Below are 21305 nucleotides of genomic sequence, written 5' to 3'. Positions count from 1 at the left end.
AGCACTCTTCTAACAGGAATATATATACAGAGAAGCAAAAGCTCTGCTCTGGGCCTTAGACTCTTATGGAATCCTAGGCTCTTTAAAATATATTTTGGTGGTCCTGAAGAAAGCTGTAACCAGTAGTGGAATTCTTATTCCAGGTGTGTGCTTTTCACTTCTCAATCTTTGGACCAACTACCAGAGACTCATCTAGTTGAAAAGAAACTCTTAGATAAGATCTTATGTGAATAAAACAAAAGGGGTGGTAAATTAAAGCAACGTGATCATGTTGGGCCTTGCTCTAACAGGGGAGATATTAAAGGTACTATTAAGTTAGCCATGTAGTTGTAATAAGTCACTCTCAGATATTATTTGGCTTTGGGAACACTGAAGACAGTGTCAAACTGGGCAGCATCTCCATCTTGAATGAGAATAATTAATAGCTGGGGTGATCACAAACATACTTGCTAAAATTTAAAACAGGAGTGATATCTAATTGCTATCTGCAATAGCTTTTTTTTTTTTCTATTTATATACTTTGCCTATTTTATTTATTTATTTATTTTGGCTGCGTTGGGTCTTTGTTACTGCACGCGGGCTTTCTCTAGTTGCATCGAGCAGGGGCTACTCTTCGTTGCGCTGTGCGGGCTTCTCATTGCAGTGGCTTCTCTTGTTGCAGAGCACGGGCTCTAGGCAAGCGCGGGCTCAGTAGTTGTGGCGCATGAGCTTAGTTGCTCCGTGGCATGTGGGATCTTCCCGGACCAGGGATCAAACCCATGGCCCGTGCACTGGTAGGTGGGTTCTTAACCACTGCACCATCAGGGAAGTCCCTGCAATAGCATTTCTAACCTACTACTTTAAAAGTCGCATAAATTCCTAACAGATAACCAAATGTACATGTCTTGAGGTGACAGTGGTAAAGCCCTACGCATTGAAAGTGGTGATGTAATATGGCCTTGGCTAAGTTACTGAGCTGTGTTCCCTTCCTATAAAATGATTTTTAAAAAAGGAAAAAAGCCTCACCTCGTAGTCCTGTACCAAAAAACTTTCCATGAAAAAACTGAGGCCTATTTTTAAGTGCTATAAATTTTAGCCATTAATCACGCTAGACTATATTTCCTTTAAGAGAAAGTCAAATTGATATCACTAAGTCAAACCTAAACCCATGGACTTCCCTGGTGGCGCAGAGGTTAAGAATCTGCCTGCCACTGCAGGGGTCACGGGTTCGAGCCCTGGTCCGGGAAGATCCCACATGCCACAGAGCAACTAAGCCCGTGTGCCACAACTACTGAGCCTGCGCTCTAGGGCCCATGAGCCACAACTACTGAGCCTGTGCTCCACAACAAGAGAAGCCACCTCAGTGAGAGGCCTGCGCGCTGCAACGAAGATTAGTTGCGGTGAGCGGGGGCTGGAGAAAGCCCATGTGCAGCAACAAAGACCCAACACAGCCAAAAACAAATAATAAATAAATTAATTAAAAAACAACACCAACAAAAAAACCTAAACCCACTTGAAGACCAACAGTTACTATGGTTGTGCTACAGGAAGGGGTCAAAGTCAGTATTAGAAATATTATACTTTATTGAATTCTAGAGCAGCTAATCTACCCTCCCGTGTTGACAAATGACAGTAAGAATGGAAGAAACATATGAAGGTTAAAGTAAGAGTCTACACCACTGTGAAAAATGTGGTAACAACTGATTTCACTGTTCTGGTGAGGCAGTTATATAATACCTTAAAGTATACAGTGGTGATCCATTCTTGTTCTGAACAACAAGAAGTGATTTCACTCGGGATTCTGAAGTGAATTTATCCACGTTGATTGTGCCCTGTTTTTGTAAAGGTTCTGGCTTACGGAGCCCTCTTCCCACCCTCTTATGCTTGAATTTGAAATGTAGCAAGAGGGTACAGAAGGCTGGAATGGGGTGGCATGAGCCACACTATACGGCCCACACTAATGAATCTTACTCCGTTATGGTGTAATATAAGAAGGAGGTTCTCTTCTTTTCGGGTGGCTTGCTCCTTTGTCCCCTTTCAGCTGAATTCTTTCTATAGATTTATCCCAGATGAGAAAAAGACTATGTTTTTGGATAACAGGCATTTTTGCTATCAAAACCATGTAGAAGTGGATGAAGACTTCTGCCTCAAAATGAAATTGCTGCAGTCCATTCCAGACCAGCCCTCCAGCAAGTAGAGAACACTTCTGCTAAGCCACTGACAGCAGCCTTACTGGAGTCACTGAGGACACTTAAAAGCTTGTAAAGGAAACCTGACCTTAACAGAAGACTACATTTGATAATGGAAATCATTTCTCCACTGATATACAATACTTATGCAATGCACTGAAAAAGACGGATTTTGGAATAAGAGCACAATTTGTACCATAACAACATTTTTGGATCACCTCTTCCCATTGTCTTCCTTGCTCAACTCTGAGACCCTTCACCACCCTTAGTGTATCTGGATACACTATGACATACTGATGAGGAAACAAGACAAGGAAACAGTGTCACAAGCCACGATGGAGCCAGCTGCATGCAGTTCAGCCCAGCTTTACCCTTACTTTCCTCCAATACAGACTCCATTACAATTCTGAACCATCTGCAAAGAGTGCAGATGCACAAAACTAAAACAAGTATCTCCCTACGATTAAGAGTATTTTAAAGTCTTCAGAAACTTTCCGGATGTACCTTTGAGGGAGCCCCCCCACCCCCCACTAAGACCCCCACAGGGACCTCCTCTGCTCCTGTGAGTCTTGCCAGAACTTGTTTAATGGGTGCTCAGAGTTTTGCTTTTCCTCCTCATTCTTCCTCTTCCTCCTCTTCCTCTTCATCATCATCTTCATCATGGCAGTGTGTAATTTCCTGGGGGGCCAGTGGGAAGAGGTTGGGGGGCTTAATCTCACTAATCGACCGTGTCAACTGGTGCCGTTTGTAGTCGGTATCTTTGAAATCCACTGATGTACGGTTCCGGGTTGCAAGGGGGGACTCCATCTCATTGATATCTACATGTGTGTGTTCCACTGTTGACTCATGAGGCATCTACAACAAAGTCAGAGGTTCAGAAAGCAGGCAGAACAAAACAGCTGTGTCTCCCAGATCTTAATCCCTCTGCCTTTGTTAGATGGCTGTACAGAAGCACCTATAATGGACCAGAGGCCAAGCCAATTCGGATACTGAAGTATCTCTTCCTAGAATTTCCTAAAGCTGCCTATCCTCTTTTCTCTCCCACTCAAAACTGTGCCCACACTGTATACTATAGCCTGAAACTGGATAAGATGGGAGAGAAGAGGTTATTATTTCCTATTTATTTCACAGCAAAAAAGTCTTGAAATATAGATCAGTATTAGAATATAGGAATTTAAAACTACACTTCTCTCATTTAGCACTAATAGAGGAAAGTCTTCACCATTCAAACAACTTTAAACCAAGTAGTTTTCAAAGTAAAGTTAAGCTCTGTAACATTCTATCTTGATCATACTTTCTCAAAAACTCCTTTTTGTGCAACCATGTAACCTGGCTATGGGCTTTGCACATTAGAAAGAAATGATCTAAACTTTCCTGTGCCATGACAGATAGTTAGTTAGTGGCAGATCTTGGCCTTAACAGCATTATCTTAACTGTGAATAGTAGCCTTAGGCTATATAACTCACCAAGACGTGGGCAGCTCTGAAGAGGTAGCTGAACGGGTAATACAGCAGATTAATGAAAGATGCTGCATAGAGATCAGCATAGCGCATCACCTGACTGGCAAAAAGGGTCTGCCGGGAGCCACTGCGAAACAGGCTTCCCATCATCCCGTAGCACATGTCCATGTCATGAGTTACTTTCTAAAGCAAAGAACAAGATTAAGGCTCAGCTCATTTCATAAATATTTACTGAACACTGGCTATGTGCCACTCCCTGTATAATATCAGAATTACAGAAATCACTTAAAGTTTATTTTCGAAGTTTTCTCCCAAATCCCATTTGGATACCTTAATACGTCTCTGGATGGAGCTAATGTCTGGGCGCTCATTGCTGCTGCTGTCAAGGTGCCTGGAGACAAGAAAAATCCAGTGAAAATCTCCAGAAAGGACGTCTCTTCTATCTAAGTGACTCCTGAAGAGGTGGATGGTTTTAGGGTTAGGAAACTTACTTGTACAGTTCAGCCAAGAAAATATCCAAGCTCTGAAGCTCTTCGAAAAGTGCTAAAGTTTGGAAGAAAAAGGAAAATGTTTTAAGTAAATCAAAAAGCATCTAGTTTTTAACTGTTGCTAAAACTAAAGTAAAAGGCTGCAGATATGACTGAAAGGTAAAGCTATAGGTGAGTGTGTAAAATGACTTCCTTCCCCCACCTTCGGGAAAACCCACTGACACTGCTTGGAATCTGGCAGCAGATGATACAAGCAATTCCTCTTTAACTGCCTTTCCTCCTACTTAAAGCTACCCACTACATACAACTTTCCTAACTGGATGCTGATTCTGAGCTTATAAAGTGCCAATTCATACCCCATTCTCAGGTGTGTCAGCAAAGCAAGTGTTACAGGTTCCATCTTTAGATAAAAGAATGAGTCACAAGTCCAGAAAACAACCAAATCAACTAGATTTCTAAAATTCTATAGGTAGAAAGTTGAAAATGTAGATGAAAGGCTAGCCAGAAAATCCCACCAAGAAGTACAAACAATAGCAACAGCCACTATACGTGGCATGCTTTCTGTGTGTTCTAGCCTTTCTCAACCTGGGTTCCCCAATGAGAATCAAGCCATGATGTATCCACTGTATATAACAAATCTTCTTTATCTACCATCTTTGGGAGAACCGAGAGTCATTCAAATCATTTTGTCTGTTCTGTGGTTCAGATGAGGAGCCTCGGTTGAGAAGGGTTGTTACTTCTATCTCCTTTATGCAGGCATTGCCTCAGATAAGTCTCAGCAGCTCTATGAGAGTAGGTGTTACCCTCATTTTCACATCTGAGGATACTAAGGCACAGGGTGTTCCAGTAACCTGCCTGAGGGCTGAAGATAGTTAAGTGGTGGAGCCAGGGTCACTACCTGAGGCAGGCTGAGTTTCCAGAGGCAGGACCTTCCACCACAGTGTGAGTGATGCTAGCTAGGACTGGCTGGAGAACTTGTGTGTGTCAAACATCTTGACATAACTAGGCTCAAAGCTCAATTCAGTGCAGAGTATAGCTCAGTTCAGAGAATGCCTCATTCTCTACTTCTCAGAAGAGCAAATAAATACCAGGTGATCAGCACTCAGAGCCATCAACGCCCCAGAATCACAGATATGAGCTGGTAGCGGAGAGACTGGAACTAGCAGGCATGGTTGAACAAATAAGGGACTACCCAGGTAAGCAGAGTTCACTTTCAGTTGCTACTGTAACATAACACAGACCAGTAATATTCTAAACTTTAAAGGGATTCAAGAAGAAAGCTGAACAAGGTAACCTCTCAAAATTCTGGACTTCTGTGAAATATCTGGCTATATGAGAAGGAAGTATCCAAATGTAAGGGCCCATCTTTTGACCACCTCTGACCCCCTGCATACAAAGTAATGGTTCATCAAAGAGGATTGATTCATAGCTGGCCATTCAGATATAAACTACCTATGTCAGAGATTTATAAAGTAAGAATAATGATTCCTTACAACTCTTATCAGTCCAGACATGCAGCTCCTGTGCAAGTTCAGGAATCACCAAAAAAGTTCGCCACCCTTGCCGTTTCTTTGATTTTAAAATGTCCCCAAAAATGTGATCTCCAATGTATAAAATGTCTTTGCCCTTGGCTCCCAACAGATCACAGATTGTATCAGACGAACCTGAAACAATGGAAGGAACAATGAGAAAACAACAAATGTCTCCATATTAAAAACCAGCGTTCCAAGTACCATAACCATTAAATACAGATTAATTTTATTCTTTTAACTATGTGAGGAACACACTAAAAAAAGGGTGCACCTTTCTTAAAGACAAAGACTCACCATTGTCTTTTTTCATCAACCTTTTTAGTGCCTCTAAGACAAGGCCTTTAGCTCCACTGTGCTCACCAGAGCTCTTGATCACCAAACCCAAGAGCAACAAAACTACATGTCTCAGCTTTAGGGAACATAACCCTTCAAAGTACCACTGCCATTTCTCATCACAGATCTGCCATTAGGTTGGCTTTGTTCCACTGCTTCTCATTCCAACAAAATACACATCTGTGTCCACAGGAGCTCCTAAAAACCCCTGGAGGACCCCTTCGGAACCACCCGACATGATTCCAGACACTGAGAAAATGCCTCAAATAGGCAAAAGTAGGATTGGAAAACACTGATCCTTTTAGTGAAAATCAAAGGTTCACTAGGACATGCCACTTCTCGAAACCTTTCTCCCTGACTCCTTTTGTATTAGTAGGTGATTGAAGTGTTTACCATCAGGAGACGATATCTTTTAGAATTCTAAAGCGTACATGTGGCACTGTGCCAGGAGGACACCAATGCTTTCACATGAGGTCTGAGCAAAGACTGACACTAAATAAAGGGAAGTCTGTGACTCACCCCCAGAGTAGACAATGCCGTGCTGTAAGGGGCCCGTGTAGGTACCAATCTTCAGCTTGCCAGTTTTCTGTGAGAAAAGAATATGGACTTTGTAATGCTTTATCCTTCTATCACAATCTCCACCCAAAATGCTACTTGGCTAGGCAGCCAAATGAATGTCACTTTTGAATTATATTCATTTGAATTATTCTGCTATATTGATTAAGACCAAAACTCTTAGATTGACTTCAAAAGAGAGATATGGCTAATAAGTTAAAAATACCTGTTTCCTGAGGGAGAGGAGGAGTGGGGAAAGGAGGAACATGAAGGGTAATTGCTCGCAGATAGACCTTCCTCTCAACTTACAGTATCCACCTGACGCAGTACTGTGCCTTCTGCAAAAAAGAGTGGTTTCCGTGCGTCCACCAAGATCAGGTCAAAGTAGGACTGCCATGGTCGGTGGGAGCTCCCAGGCTGATAAGGGAGAAACAGCAAAAGCAAAAACATCACTCTTAACCTTAGAGCACTCATGTTTCATCTCAGTCAGATGAAAGGAATGTAGAAATACTAAGTATAACCAGAAAATCCCACTATTTTATTAAAAACATATTGTGGCTTACTATAAGCCACATCCTTTTGGAAGCAGGCAAAGTAGAAATATAAATAATGACTCTAATCTCTATACTTTAAATCGTTTCACCTACTTATTAATTTATTTAAAGCCATATAATGTATGAAAGGAACTGTGCTCACTCTAAAAATGGGCTATAAGAGGCTCAAAGGGGCGAAGGAGACTTGCAAAACAAGTATGTAAGAGACAGATTAAGAAAGAGGCAGATTAGCATCAGAACTGAAGTATACAACTGACGTGGAACTATTAGCAGATTTCATCGGTTATGTTCTCAGAATGATGGTTCCAGGTACACACTGGTCTTTGGCTTATATGGCAGGCTAATCAGCACTAATGTAGAAGGTATGCCCGTTAACATGACTTCCATCCTGAACTGGAACCACGGCATTAACCTTTTAAGGTCAAGCCAAAGAGCACTGCATTACTCTGCTTTTAGGTGATCTCAAAACAGTTATTTATGACATTTATTCAAAGAAGCCTAGTGACTAAATCGCAATGAGTATTCCTTAAATCTAAATATGGCCATACTACAGGAATGAAGACTTCTCTGCTAAGTATCAAGGTCAGCTGTTCTTTTGGCACAGAACTCAGCAATAACTAACAGCAGAAGCTAGATGCTGGCAAGAATATATACATGTTCTCTGTTTCTCTTAATTACATTATCTTCTTTAACCTGAAAATTCCTTTATTTGCCACACAAATGTAACACTTCTGTATAGAATTTCTTGGGCATAAAATTATTCTGATCCCATCCTACTAAATACCACATGAACCTCTTTTATTTCTGTCTACCAAGTTTTCAAACTGCTAGCAACTTTAAATTACACTAGCTCCTGGCATTACTCCTTTTTAAAATTTATTTATTTATTTTTGGCTGCACTGGGTCTTCGGTGCTGTGCACAGGCTTTCTCTAGTTGCGGGAAGAGGGGGCTACTCTTCGCTCTGGTGCACGGGCTTCTCATTGCCGTGGCTTCTCTTGTTGTGGAGCATGGGCTCTAGGCATGCGGGCTTCAGTAGTTGTGGCACACGGGCTCTAGAGCACAGGCTCAGTAATTGTGGCGCACAGGCTTAGCTGCTCTGCGGCATGTGGGATCTTCCTGGACCAGGGCTCGAACCCGTGTCCCCTGCATTGGCAGGCGGATTCTTAACCACTGCGCCACCAGGGAAGCCCGATATTACTTCTAATATTAATGAAGATTTCTGGATGGCTCCTGATCAATTCCTTACCCTCAACATTCCAGGATATTAAATGCATTCATTGTTACTAAAGCAACAGTCTATTAAGTTACATACAGTACCTTGGGGCCATGTGGGAAATCAAACAGGTAAGTCATAATTTTCTGGAAAAAAAAAAATCCAACATAAGGTCCATATACTACTTCTGCAAGAGATAATATGACACCTAAATAAATCACACACAAGCTTTTTTAAGACATGTCTTTTTCAATACAAGATTCATCACATTCTTGTTTCCTCTAAAGTTTATGAAATCATGGCAGTGGAAGCCAGAAATGAATGCTTCATCATAGCAAACAAACACAAGCTTCTGACATTCTCAGTAGAACACAGACTTCTAGATTTTTCTGTACAGATTCACATCCATATATTCCTATCCAGTTCTCCTAGTGGACTGGAACACATATTTGGAGGTAAGGGGTATCTGAGATAAGTAGAGATAACTAATGACTCACATGGAAATAATATACCTTGGTCCTCTTACTACAGTTCCTAGACCAACCAAGACAACTTACTTGCTTACTCCAAATCACCAAATTTCTAAATCAACATTTTACATAAAGAGGACTGGGGAGTGCTGACCTTCTTACTAGTACTGGGAACTTGTAACTGTCTTAGCAAAAGTAACATGATAAGGAGTGAAATCATCTTTTCTATATGCTTTAATCATGGCAAAAGTTTTTTTTAAGAGGTAGTAAATTTTGATGGCTAAAAGTCAAAACATCTTAGCAGGCTTCCCTGGTGGCACAGTGGTTGAGAGCCCACCTGCTGATGCAGGGGACACAGGTTCGTGCCCTGGTCCGGGAAGATCCCACATGCTGTGGAGTGGCTGGGCCCGTGAGCCATGGCCGCTGAGCCTGCGCTCCGCAGCGGGAGAGGCCACAACAGTGAGGGGCCCGCATAACGCAAAAACAAACAAACAAACATCTTAGCACCATCTATTTCTGTCTGGCTCCCAACAGCAGGGAGGGCACATATGTACACATGTGCAATAATAAAGGGTGTAACTTCTCAAGTTTTAGAAATGAAGCACAAAGAGACGACAAAGACATTTTAATCAGTACAAATGTTTTAAATAACCCCTAAGAGAAAACCTTCAAGTAGCCAATTGTAATCAGGGAAAATAGTCAAAAGAAATATTTAGAAAAATTTGAGAACCACTCTGATGTATGCTATATATTTTTGCTTTTTTCGTTCTGCTTTCAAAATGAAATGGCAATAAAATACCCTCACTTAATAAACTATCTTCCTCATTATATTCACAGTTCTTTAGTCCAAAATAATTCCTTTGTATAAATAAATATGAATATTAAGCACTTACATCTGTGTATTTATAGTCACTGTTGGTGGCAAGAAATACTTTCCCTACTTCCTTCATCCGGCTTAGAAGCAAAGGCAGTTTCCCCTGAAATATAATTATGATGATGAGCGAAACAATAAAACACACAGATATTCCTCCACTTATGTTGGAGTTATGTCCCGATAATACACCAAACATGACAGCTAGCCAAGCCTACCTTAAACGTGCTAAGAACATACACTGGCCTACAGTTGGGCAAAATAATCAAACACAAAGCCTATTTTATAATAAAGTGGTTGAATATCTCATGTGATTTACTGAACACTGTACTGAAAGTGAAAAGTAGAATGGATGTTATCAGTTGTCTCCCCCATGATCGCATGGCTGACTGGGAGCTGTAGCTCACTGCTGCTGCCCAGCATCACGAGAGTTTCGTCGGGCATATCACTAGCCTGGGAAAAGATCAAAAGTCAAAATTCCACATACAGTTTCTACTGAATGTGTATTGCTTTCACACCGTCGTAAAGTCAAAAAATCTTAAGTTGGGGACCATCTGTATATATTCATTTACACTGTGGAGTAGTTAGACACTGGACTTTTGTCTACTGAAATAGGAATAGGGGATGCCCTTTAAGGGATGGTTGGTTGGTTGGTTGGTTTCAGAATTTTGCATTCAGAAGACCACATTGTCACTATGCATGAATTAAGTATCATATATGTAGTATATACGTGGTGTATATATAATAGATTTATATTTAAAATATATAAATGATTATATGCCTATTAAAAACATATCTCTAACTTCCTCATTATGTCTGCCTCAGGAAAGAGTTTAAATTACCTTGTAATCTCTAAAAGTAAGTGAATTAAGTGTGTTAGAGATGAGGAGAAGCTGATTTTTAAACATCATCAGCTAAATACTCTATGGAGAGTATTAGATACGGCTTCACTGTGTATACTTTTATTTTATGAAATACCTTGCAGAAATGACATGATGTGTCATGACGCAACCTAGAAATGTCCAAACCCACCTGCAGATACATGAGGAAATTCTAACTCCTGATGTGACCAGAAAGAAAAACAGCCTTTCCTTCTCTCACAGTAAATAGCTTCCTTCACTTAAATCCTCCTGAACCCCTCAGTGTTCTTTATTGAAACAACAGTCATGGGAGTGGACGGGAAATAGGAGGTACAAAGAATGAAAATAATAAGAAATCTTTACCAAAGAACTTTGAGAAAATAATTGCATTCTACTTTTACTCTGTAAGAAAAGGAATAAGTATCTCATCTCAGTGCTGTGTGTGTCTGTGTGTACTTTTTATTCTGAAATAATTTCAGACTTACAGAAAAGTTGTGAAAATAGTACAGAGGGTTTCTATACATTCTTTATCCAGCTTCCCTTAATATTAACATCTTAACCCCAGTATAATGATCAAAACTAAGAAATTAACATTGGCACAATGCTTTTAACTAAACTACAGATACTTTAAAATTTTATTAGGTTTTCCACTAATGTCTTTTGAAGTATTTTAAAGCTTTCCTCATTATTCCCTGTTTATAGGTTAAAGACAATTTAAATAACAGTCACACATATGTACATTTTTTAGATGATCTAGCGCTGTGGTTATGATTCAGGATACATTTAGGTGTGACTTTGCCTTTACTACTTCACTCTAGCTGCTGTTATTGTAATTAGAGCTAAAAGGACAAATGAAATACTGGGTCTTCTTGCCTAATAACAAACAAGAAAAACTAAAACCCGTGCTCCGGCTGAAAACTCTTGGTGATTATACTAGGAGTGTGTTAAACTGCCACGACAGAGAAATATCTTCTCTTGTCCATTTCATTATAAATAATCTTGTTATTAATTTCCCTAATAGGTAAAGGAAGCTATCATGCAGATCTATTTTTCCCTTTATTACTTACATCTTTGACTACATACTTCTCAAGATTTTCAACTGTCTTTTCCTTAAGGGAACCCTAGAGAAAGAAAAGAGGAAGTAAGAAGAGAACAAAATCAATTTTTAAGTTTATTATAAAAACTGTGACTACTGTCAGCCTAAATGCATTTCTAAATTATTTCCAGAAAAGAAGATAAAGTAAACAAGGCCAGGATAAAGTGGCAGATGTGATATGCTGCAACTCCACCTCCAAAATGTGTTTAAAATATAAAACGATTTTTATTTTGAACTAGAAATCAAAAGGCATTTCATATTTTATTCAGCACAATTTATAATAAATGTAAACATAATATTACTTAGTTAATGTTATTGGCCAAGTGGGAGGTATTTGGAAAAAACAAATGGACCATAATCATCCTGAAAGGATATGGTAAGTATAATCCTAATGCTAAAATCTCTTCCAGTAAGTTTGGGAAATGCAAACTGAAATAAGATCTAGAAGCCAAGCACCACCACTGAGAAAAGACCAGCATTACCTCTGTAAGCAGGACAGCCAAAGACAAGGACAGAAGTATTCTAGACAGCTATCACCAGAGGGAAATCACCGCCCCCCCCTTTTTTTTTTAACAGATGAACAATTCTGCTCTATTTGCACTTCAAAAGTTAATGTCAGACCATAAAAAACACATGCCAGGCAGTGAGCAGGTGAAGAAGCAGCTCCTAGGTACCTTGTAATGAACCCAGTCAACCGCATCTCTTACATCCTGGAACATACTCCGGTAAGACATGAAGAGGTCCCCATCTTTAAATCCGGTTTCACAGCTACAGAAAGATAAAAAGAACATGACAGGGAATCCAAAAGAGGGTAAATAAAATGAATATCAAACATTGCCCAGGGGACCCAAAGGTTCCACTGTCACATAATAAAGGCCGTGTGGCTAATTTGGAAAATAATTACTCCCTAATGAAAACCCATTTTGACCACCAGAGATGACTACAGTCTTCAATGGAATACAATAACTGTGAACAGATACAAAGTGGTAGAAGAATATACTGAATGGAAGCTAAAAGGCCAGTTCCAAAAATATCAGGTCCTTTATCACTTTTAAGAAACAGGTTCCCATCAAAGAAACATTTTAAATTGGTAATTTAGGTTCTCTCCACCCTCACTTTTCTGACATTATCTCTAGGTACTAAGGTATTGTCTATTTTCTGTTTATCTTAGTGACTTAGTGCTCCACCAAATTTAGTGCCTTGAAGTGGATAAAGCCTAAAGAAGATAAGAAGTTTGCAAACTCTGGCACTTACGGCTGAACTTACAATTCTCCCTAGAAAGGAAAGGATAACTTTTTCAAGACTTAAACAAAATTTTACTTCAGGGAGGATAAACAGTATTTACTCCTCAATTAAATCTTGCTGGGCCTGGGAATGAAACTAAATTACCATCCCTGAATGGCTCCTGGGTAGCTGCTGTGAAATGAGTTGGGGGGTTTTAGTGCAATTCTGCTTGGACAGATAATCATCACACAAACCTCCCACTCAGTTGTCACAATTAGCACCTCTGCTGGCCGTCTTCATTCCCAGGAGAAGCCAATCAGAAGTGGTCCCTTCCAAACATGGCTGCAGCACACTGGCAAGGAGAGGGCCGTGTGGGAGGTGAGAGCCTGCATGGAGCTGCTGGTGCTGTCCCATCTCTCAGGCTGGCAATGTGGCATCTTTCACTAGCACTAAATTCACTTCAGAAAAGCAGAAAAGACCTGCAGTGGCCAGTTCTCTAAAACCCTGTACATTAATTTTTTAAAAAATCAATTGGAAAAAGAAAATTATAGTATATACATACCTGGTATATCTGGGACAATTAGTAAAAAAATCTACTAGGCAGGCCAACAGGTAGGTCTCTGAAAAATGAAGAATAGATATTCATAAGCTAGAAGTGAGATAATGAAGTTTCTTTCATTATGTCCTTGCGCAAAGACAAACAATCATGGAAAGAAGGGAAGGCATCAGTATATATAAGCATAGAATATGTAATATATAAGCATAGAATGAGTCTACCTGGTAGGTTGAATAGTGTGTTCAGAATGTAAAATCTTTCAGTGTCATCTCGTTGAATAAATTTATTTGGATACTGCTCTCTAGTTTCTGGTCTGAAAGAAAAAATTATAAATTAACTGACATTCAAAAATAACATTATAACTCTGAGACATATTCATCATTCAAAAATTAATTCAGATATTTTGGTGGCTATGTGCAAGGCAGGGTTCCAAATAATACACATGGCAGGACTTCCCTGGTGGCACAGTGGATAGGACTCCATGCTCCCAATACAGGTGCCTGGGTTCTATCCCTGGTCGGTGAACTAGATTCCACATGCATGCCGCAACTAAGTAAGGGTTCGCATGCCACAACTAAGGAGCCCTGGAGCTGCAACTAAGGAGTCCCCGTGCTGTAACCAAGACCTGGCACAACCAAATAAAAAAATAAATAAATATAAACAAAAAACACAAAACACATGGGTAGCTCTGAAGAGGAAGAAGCTTGGTTCCAGCCCCTAAAAAGTTCTCAGTCTGGTAAGGGAGGTGAGTCACATACACAGACAATTACAACAAGGTAAAAAATTCACAACTACAAGCAAGGTGTGAAGAGCTATGAGAAAACCGAAGAAGGGGAGACCATTTCAACTTAAGGGGTAGAGAGAAGTGAGTGTGGGAATGTGGAGAGGAAAACCTTGGAAGAATTCATGAAAATGGTAGCATATGAGCTGGCCCTTGAAAGCTAGATAGACGAATCCAGAAACTAGTCTGAGAAGGGGGAACAGAGAAAAATAAAGCTAGAAAGACGAATTGAGGCAATTATGCTATTGTTTTTATACTTCATTCAGGGGCAACAGTGTCACTGACAGTTCTGGGGTTTTTTTGGCTGCATTGGGTCTTTGTTGCTGCCTGTGGGCTTTTCTCTAGTTGCTGCGAGTGGGGGCTACTCTTCATTGCAGTGTGTGGGCTTCTCATTGCGGTAGCTTCTCTTGTTGCACAGCACGGACTCCAGGCGCGCAGGCTTCAGTAGTTGTGGTACGCAGGGGCTACTCTTTGTTGCAGTGCGTGGGCTTCTCACTGTGGTGGCTTCTCTCGTTGCAGAGCACGGACTCCAGGCACGCGGGCTTCAGTAGTTGTGGCACGCAGGCTCGGTAGTTGTGGCTCACAGGCTCTAGAGTGCAGACTCAGTAGCTGTGGTGCATGGCGTAGCTGCTCTGCGGCATGTGGGATCTTCCTGGACCAGGGCTCGAACCCATGTCCCCTGCACTGGCAGGCAATTCTTAACCACTGCGCCACCGGGGAAGTCCCCACCGACAGTTTTTAAGCAGAAGGATAAAACCATCAGAGCTAAATTGTAAAAATATTAAATTAGTAGGAGTTTTAGAATAAAATGGAGGAAGAGGGGCTTCCCTGGTGGCGCAGTGGTTGAGAATCCGCCTGCCGATGCAGGGGACACGGGTTCGTGCCCCGGTCTGGGAAGATTCCACGTGCCGCAGAGTGGCTGGGCCCATGAGCCATGGCCACTGAGCCTGCGCGTCCGGAGCCTGTGCTCCGCAATGGGAAAGGCCACAACAGTGAGAGGCCCGCGTACCACACACACACACACAGACACACACACACAAAAAAAAAAACGGAGGAAGAAATATGATGTGTTGCAAAAATGGCTACAAATTCTTCCTATCCTTTTGTAATGTGACTTTGCAGTTTTTCCGATTAAAAGTCTCAGTCTATTTCTCCATCCTTGAATACAGGCTTGAATGGCAGCAAATGGGATCCAAGCAGAGACTTGGAAAACACTTGTGTATTGGGGCTTGCCTACTCTTGCTGCACTTGGAACTCTGAGACTGCTATGTGAATGAGAGTGAGATAACCTGCTGGAGGATAAAAGGTTACATGCAGAAATGAGGTGCCCCAGCCAACAGGCTGCCAACTGCCATGAGGCCATTCTAGATCAGCTGAGCAATCCCAGAATTGCCCAGCTGACTCTCAGAATTTTGAGCTAAATCAAATGGCCATTGTTTTAAGCCACTAAGTTTTGAAGTACTTTATTATGCAGCAAAAACTAACTGACACAGAGACAGAGGCCTGGGAAATCAGTTAGGGGATTACTGTAGTAGTCCAGTTGAGAGCAGGAGGGTCATGTCCTAGAGTGGGCGCGAAGGAAATTGAAGAGAAGAATTATTCAAGAGAGATTGCCAAGGTAAAATGAACAAGATGAGGCAACTGATCGGATGTGGTAGATGAGGAACATAAGAGCCAAAGATGATGATGCTCACACTAAGGTGTCTCTGAGAGGGTGGTGGTACCATAAACAGAATCATGAAAACTAGATAAAAAGTAGATAGAAGAGGAATTTTACTTTGGATATGTTAATCTAAAAGTAAACATTTTTACAGGCAATTAGAAACAAAGGTCAAGAACTTAAAATAGAGATTCAAACTTGAGAGATAGCTGGGATCTTCTCTGCCCAGGTAATAAATGAAGTCAGGAAGACTATTAGAGCAGAAGAGGCCACTTAAGAGTGCAGAGAAAGAAGAGCAGACTGAGACTAGATCCACGGAAGATATTCAGAGTTTAAAAGAAAAAGCCAGTGAAAAAAACAGAAGTTAGAGATGCATGAGAACCTTGAAGAGTGAAATAAAACACTGCAATAAGAGGAAGGGGATAGTATTAATAAAAATATTACAGAGAGTATATATAGGGGTGGGATAGGGAGGGTGGGAGGGAGACGCCAAGAGGGAGGAGATATGGGGATATACGTATATGTATAGCTGATTCACTTTGTTATAAAGCAGAAACACACCATTGTAAAAAGCAATTATACTCCAATAAAGATGTTTTAAAAATATATATATTACTGAGAAACCAAAAGGGAGAAAAACTAAAATATAAAAATGCGCAGTCCTCTCAGTAAAATATGAAGATTAACTATTTTGAATAAAGGACACCAAATTTAAAGTTCATACTCAGAATAACTTGGATAAATTCCTGCTTGTGTTTGTTAACTACAAATGGCATAAACTCTAGTTAGGGATATAAAATCACATTAGCTCCCTGTCTTAGTCACCCTTCTGAAATAAGTGTTCCCAATAAAGAATAACTTTATGGAATAGCATATCTTCTAGCCTTCCAAGATTTTCTGTAATGAAAATTAAGGCAGAAGGGAATAGTAATGATACACTTTCCTCAGTCAGGTTTAGTAAGATGACATTTTCATCATTAAAGAATAATTCCTTTACCTAAATATAGTTATTTATTAGGCAATTAGAACTCAAACAGACTTATAAATACAGTTAGCGATTACATTTTGTTTACTATTTTGGGGGGTTTTTTTTTTGTTCTTTTTAAAATTTTATTTTGGCTGTGTCGGGTCTTCATTGCTGCACATGGGCTTTCTCTAGCTGCGGCGAGCGGGGGCTACTCTTCGTTGCGGTGCACAGGCTTCTCATTGCAGTGGCTTCTCTTGTTGCAGAGCACGGGCTCTAGGCACGCTGGCTTCAGTAGTTGTGGCATGCGGGCTCTAGAGCATAGGCTCAGTAGTTGTGGTGCACAGGCTTAGTTGCTCCGCGGCATGTGGGATCTTCCCGGACCAGGGCTTGAAACCATGTCCACTGCATTGGCAGGCTGATTCTTAACCACTGCGCCACCGGGGAAGCCCCTACTATATTCGTTTTACTTTTTTTGTTTTTTAAACGTTTGGCTGCGCCTCATGGCTTGTGGGACCTTAGTTCCCCGACCAGGGATCGAACCTGCACCGTTGGCAGTGAAAGTACGGAGTCCTAACCACTGGACCGCCAGAGAATTCCCTACATTTTGTTTAAATTAAGTGTCAAGTCACGCTAGTACACATTTAAAATAAAAATTAATTCATGGGGAGGTAATGTATCATAAAGGAAGGGATGCTCGACTTGGAGTTGGGAAGAAAAGGTTATAATACAGTACTGGTAACTAACTGTGACCCATAGAATAAAGATTTGATCTCAATATTATCCTAGTCTAAAACTTTAAAAGCCTTTACCATTGTCTGAAAAGAAGCTCCAACTCAATTGGCAAGGCATATAAGGTGATGCTTGCTGGAGCCCTAATTTTCCTTCCAACCTTGTCCACCACTATACTTCAATAATTATCTCCCTTTCCGTCCATCTTCATTCTGTCCTTCTCCATGGACTTTTTTCAAAAATTTAACTCTAAAGACTATAAGTGCTAAGTACTGTTTGAATGATTCTGCATTTACTCATAAATGACTTATTTCTGAAACAATATTAAATGTATTTCCAAAGGAGCTATTTGGAAACTTTATTGGCTTATTTGGGGGGGAAGAAAGGAGGTCTATGGATCTTGAGTTAGTAAATCTAATTGTAGTACTAATATATAGAATTTCTTCTCTTCCTTTTCTTTTCTGACTATACCCCTACCCAGTAACACAAAAGTCCATTTCAGACGTTCATAAATAGAACCTTGGTTCATCATCATTGGGATTCTGAATTGTAGTGACAGTATCTATACATAAAATAGCTTGGGTTTTTAGTACTATTTGCAGTCACTTCACATTCTACATCCTGCCTTTTGATATTCATGAACTTGAACAAACCCCTCACGAGAGGAACAGTGAAAGGAAGATAGATATAACCATTGGCCTAACCAGATGTGTCAAGGTAGTTTGTTCACTTCATACTGTTCTCACTATGTACACTTGGAAATTGTTTAGCCTGTGTAATGCCAGCTGAAGAGTCTTGTAACATATGATTCAATTCCAAATAGGGCATTGCTGTGACCTCAGATTTAAAGGAAACTCTGGTACAGTTTCTGTTAGTTTGTGTCTCTTATCACAAAATGTATTTACCAAAAAGACACTGTCTCTTTTTTTTTTTTTTTTTTTTTTTGCAGTACGTGGGCCTCCCACTGTTGTGGCCTCTCCCGTTGCGGAGCACAGGCTCCAGACACGCAGGCTCAGCCGCTGTGGCTCAGACCGGGGCACGAACCCGTGTCCCCTGCATCGGCAGGCAGACTCTCTACCACTGCGCCACCAGGGAAGCCCAAGACACTGTCTCTTTAACAACTTCATTGTAGGCTGTGGTTTTTACTACTTTGCTATTGAAAATAAGTAACAGACTGACACTTAACCCATTTTGATTTTAAGAGTTGCTGTGATCCTAATAGTGTCAGTAGTAAATTAGGTAATATAACAGTAGAGAAAATACATACTGTAATTTTGTAAAGCCACAATTATAGAAACTGTCATATTGTAGCACTGTGATTTTTAAAGAAAAAAAAAATTGAGATGTTTCACAAAAAAACACTAGATACTAATTTTATTTGCTGCTTATTACTAGGGTGAAAAGTCCAAATTAGTAAGAATAGTGGAAATATTCTAATTATGAAAATAAAACATATCCTTATTTGTTTTAAATAGTGTCACTCTGTATTCTTTTTTTTTTCTTTTAAATTATTTATTTATTTACTTTTGGCTGTGTTGGGTCTTCGTTTCTGTGCTAGGGCTTTCTCTAGTTGTGGCAAGTGGGGGCCACTCTTCATCGCGATGCGCGGGTCTCTCACCATCGCGGCCTCTCTTGTTGCAGAGCACAAGCTCCAGACGTGCAGGCTCAGTAGTTGTGGCTCACGCGTCTAGTTGCTCCACGGAATGTGGGATCTTCCCAGACCAGGGCTCAAACCCGTGTCCCCTGCATTGGCAGGCAGATTCTCAACCACTGCGCCACCAGGGAAGCTCTGTATTCATTTTTAACCCCATGTTTTAAAAAATTTTAACCACATGATCAAATACCTGAAGGTACTCATTGTAATATAAAAAATAATGTATTAGCTGTTAAAAAATCTCAGTCATTTACAATGCTGTAGTTTTAAATTTTTCAAAGCACTTTTATATACATACCTCTTCTGAGCAGCTACCTGAGAACTGTATTACAAAGGAGAAAATAAAAATCTTAGAATTTCAAATAAGTCAAAGCCACTACAGTTCTTTTTGGGCACGTTTCAAGATTAGCTTTGTTGTATGCTATATAATTAGAAGGCACTAATTTAAACAAAATGTAACTGCTAACTATATTTATAAGTCAGTTTGGGTCCTCACTGCCTAATAAATAATTGTTAAGTATCCTTATGTAAAGTAATTGATCTTTAATGATGAGGGAATAGGAAAGTATATTGTATTTGGGGAGACAATATCGTCTTCATATTGTCTGACTATAAAAACATGAGAAAGAGGTTAAAGGTTCTTTGTACTCACCCCCTTATGAAGTTAAATCCATGTGCACAGACCAAGAGGTTTCCATAGGCATCAACTTTCAAAAGATTTCCATATAGCGTATCAAAGACAAGTCCCCTATGTAAAAATGAAGACATCACCAATCATGCAAAGTAATAAAGGCAGTAATCTAATGGAGTATTTACTCCATCACCACATACCAACCCTCACCTTATTCAGGTTTTATGGCAGCTCAAGTAAGTCCCCAAACAATATAACTCTAGAGGCTAAAGTGAGTGAATAAAATCTTAAAAACGAATCTCAGAACAACTAGCAAATATTTACTCTGTCCAGATAAATAATCACAACTGTTTTATGTGAGAAATAAGAGCTTAATCAAACAAGGTGTAAATAATAGTTCCTCTTAATACAGCTGGTTCTATACTAAAACAGTCTCTCTCTTAATTTACTTGGACAACTGAGCTGCCTTATATTTCCCTCTGTTACATGTTGTATATGAGACATATATGATGGCATCTCAAAATAAGCATCATCTTTCTTTTTTTAAAAAAGTTTTTTGGTGTGGACCAATTTTAAAGTCTTCTATTGAATTTGTTTCAATATTGCTTCTGTTTTATGTTTTGTTTTTTTGGCCATGAGGCATGTGGTATCTTAGCTCCCGACCAGGGATCAAACCCACACCCCCTGCATTGGAAGGTGAAGTCCCAACCACTGGACCACCAGGGAAGTCCCAGCATCATCTTTCTTAATGTCAAATCTTTCTTATCAAATCTAGGAATGCAAACTGCCAAGAAGCCTCTTGATTACCAAGTTAAATACATTAGCAAAACATGTAACTGCTCTCCAATAGCATAAGAGAAGAGCATCTGTGATTACTGCCCATCAATTTTAATAATCCCTCTTCTTTCTCATAAATGGATCTTCTTTAATAGCAATAAACTAAGTTCAAAGTTCAAGTCAGGAACACAAAATATATGGTGTACATGAAAGGTTTCATGGTCATTTCTGAATCAACACCAACCAAAAACAAACAAAAAACACAAAAAAACCCCAAGGAATCTTTTGATGTTTTGTTGGTTTTTTGTTTGTTTGAGGGAAGTTTTTTGGTTGAGGATGCATTTGGAATTATTAATTATGGGGACAGAAGGAGGAGTCTTAATCCAAAAATAATCTTGAAATATTACCTGGTAGGGAATGTAGAATCATATGCAAAGCTGAGCAGCTCCTGAGGATAGCCAATAGAAACTAATCTCTCCACGGTAAGCTCAAAGCCAAGGGACTCATACTCCGGGGACTTGTACACTGCACAAAGAGGAGGTTCTCATTAAAAGAACAGCCACTTAAAATAGAAGGCAAATGAGCGAATTTCTACTTTTCCAATTCCTCTCTCCTCCTAAATCTGCCATTTTTCTTCTTTTCCTTCAAACTCCATGTTTTGTACCGCCCTGAGTAATCACAGAACTCAACTGTCAGTCTGTGGAAATAGGTCATATTATAGTAGG

At 40.0% G+C, this 21305-nt stretch overlaps 1 protein-coding gene across 20 annotated transcripts in view; it reads right to left on the bottom strand.

The window, feature by feature from the left end:
* Positions 1-1545: 1545 nt before the first annotated feature.
* Positions 1546-21305, bottom strand: part of NT5C2 (5'-nucleotidase, cytosolic II) — a 151488-nt gene continuing 131728 nt past the window's right edge. For 9 of the 20 annotated variants that reach the window (XM_067024760.1, XM_067024769.1, XM_067024766.1 and 6 more), the window contains 15 exons: positions 20988-21105; positions 19825-19920; positions 13603-13694; positions 13388-13445; positions 12276-12369; positions 11573-11626; positions 9668-9751; positions 8409-8450; positions 6846-6953; positions 6501-6567; positions 5610-5780; positions 4120-4171; positions 3959-4019; positions 3635-3811; positions 1546-3023 (listed from right to left, as the gene is read on the bottom strand). In XM_067024760.1, coding sequence (XP_066880861.1) covers positions 2784-3023; positions 3635-3811; positions 3959-4019; positions 4120-4171; positions 5610-5780; positions 6501-6567; positions 6846-6953; positions 8409-8450; positions 9668-9751; positions 11573-11626; positions 12276-12369; positions 13388-13445; positions 13603-13694; positions 19825-19920; positions 20988-21105 — 1514 coding nt within the window. In that variant the 3' untranslated portion in view covers positions 1546-2783. Of the gene's footprint in view, positions 3024-3634; positions 3812-3958; positions 4020-4119; positions 4172-5609; positions 5781-6500; positions 6568-6845; positions 6954-8408; positions 8451-9667; positions 9752-11572; positions 11627-12275; positions 12370-13079; positions 13198-13387; positions 13446-13602; positions 13695-19042; positions 19289-19470; positions 19495-19824; positions 19921-20987; positions 21106-21305 lie in introns of those variants that run through there. The other 11 variants (XM_059054111.2, XM_067024772.1, XM_067024765.1 and 8 more) reach the window with 4 other exon arrangements.

The sequence above is a fragment of the Kogia breviceps genome, chromosome 2, assembly GCF_026419965.1.
Source record: "Kogia breviceps isolate mKogBre1 chromosome 2, mKogBre1 haplotype 1, whole genome shotgun sequence".
Lineage (NCBI taxonomy): Eukaryota > Metazoa > Chordata > Mammalia > Artiodactyla > Physeteridae > Kogia > Kogia breviceps.
Note: the sequence above shows the minus strand (reverse complement) of the source record. Positions and strands in the feature narration are given on the sequence as shown.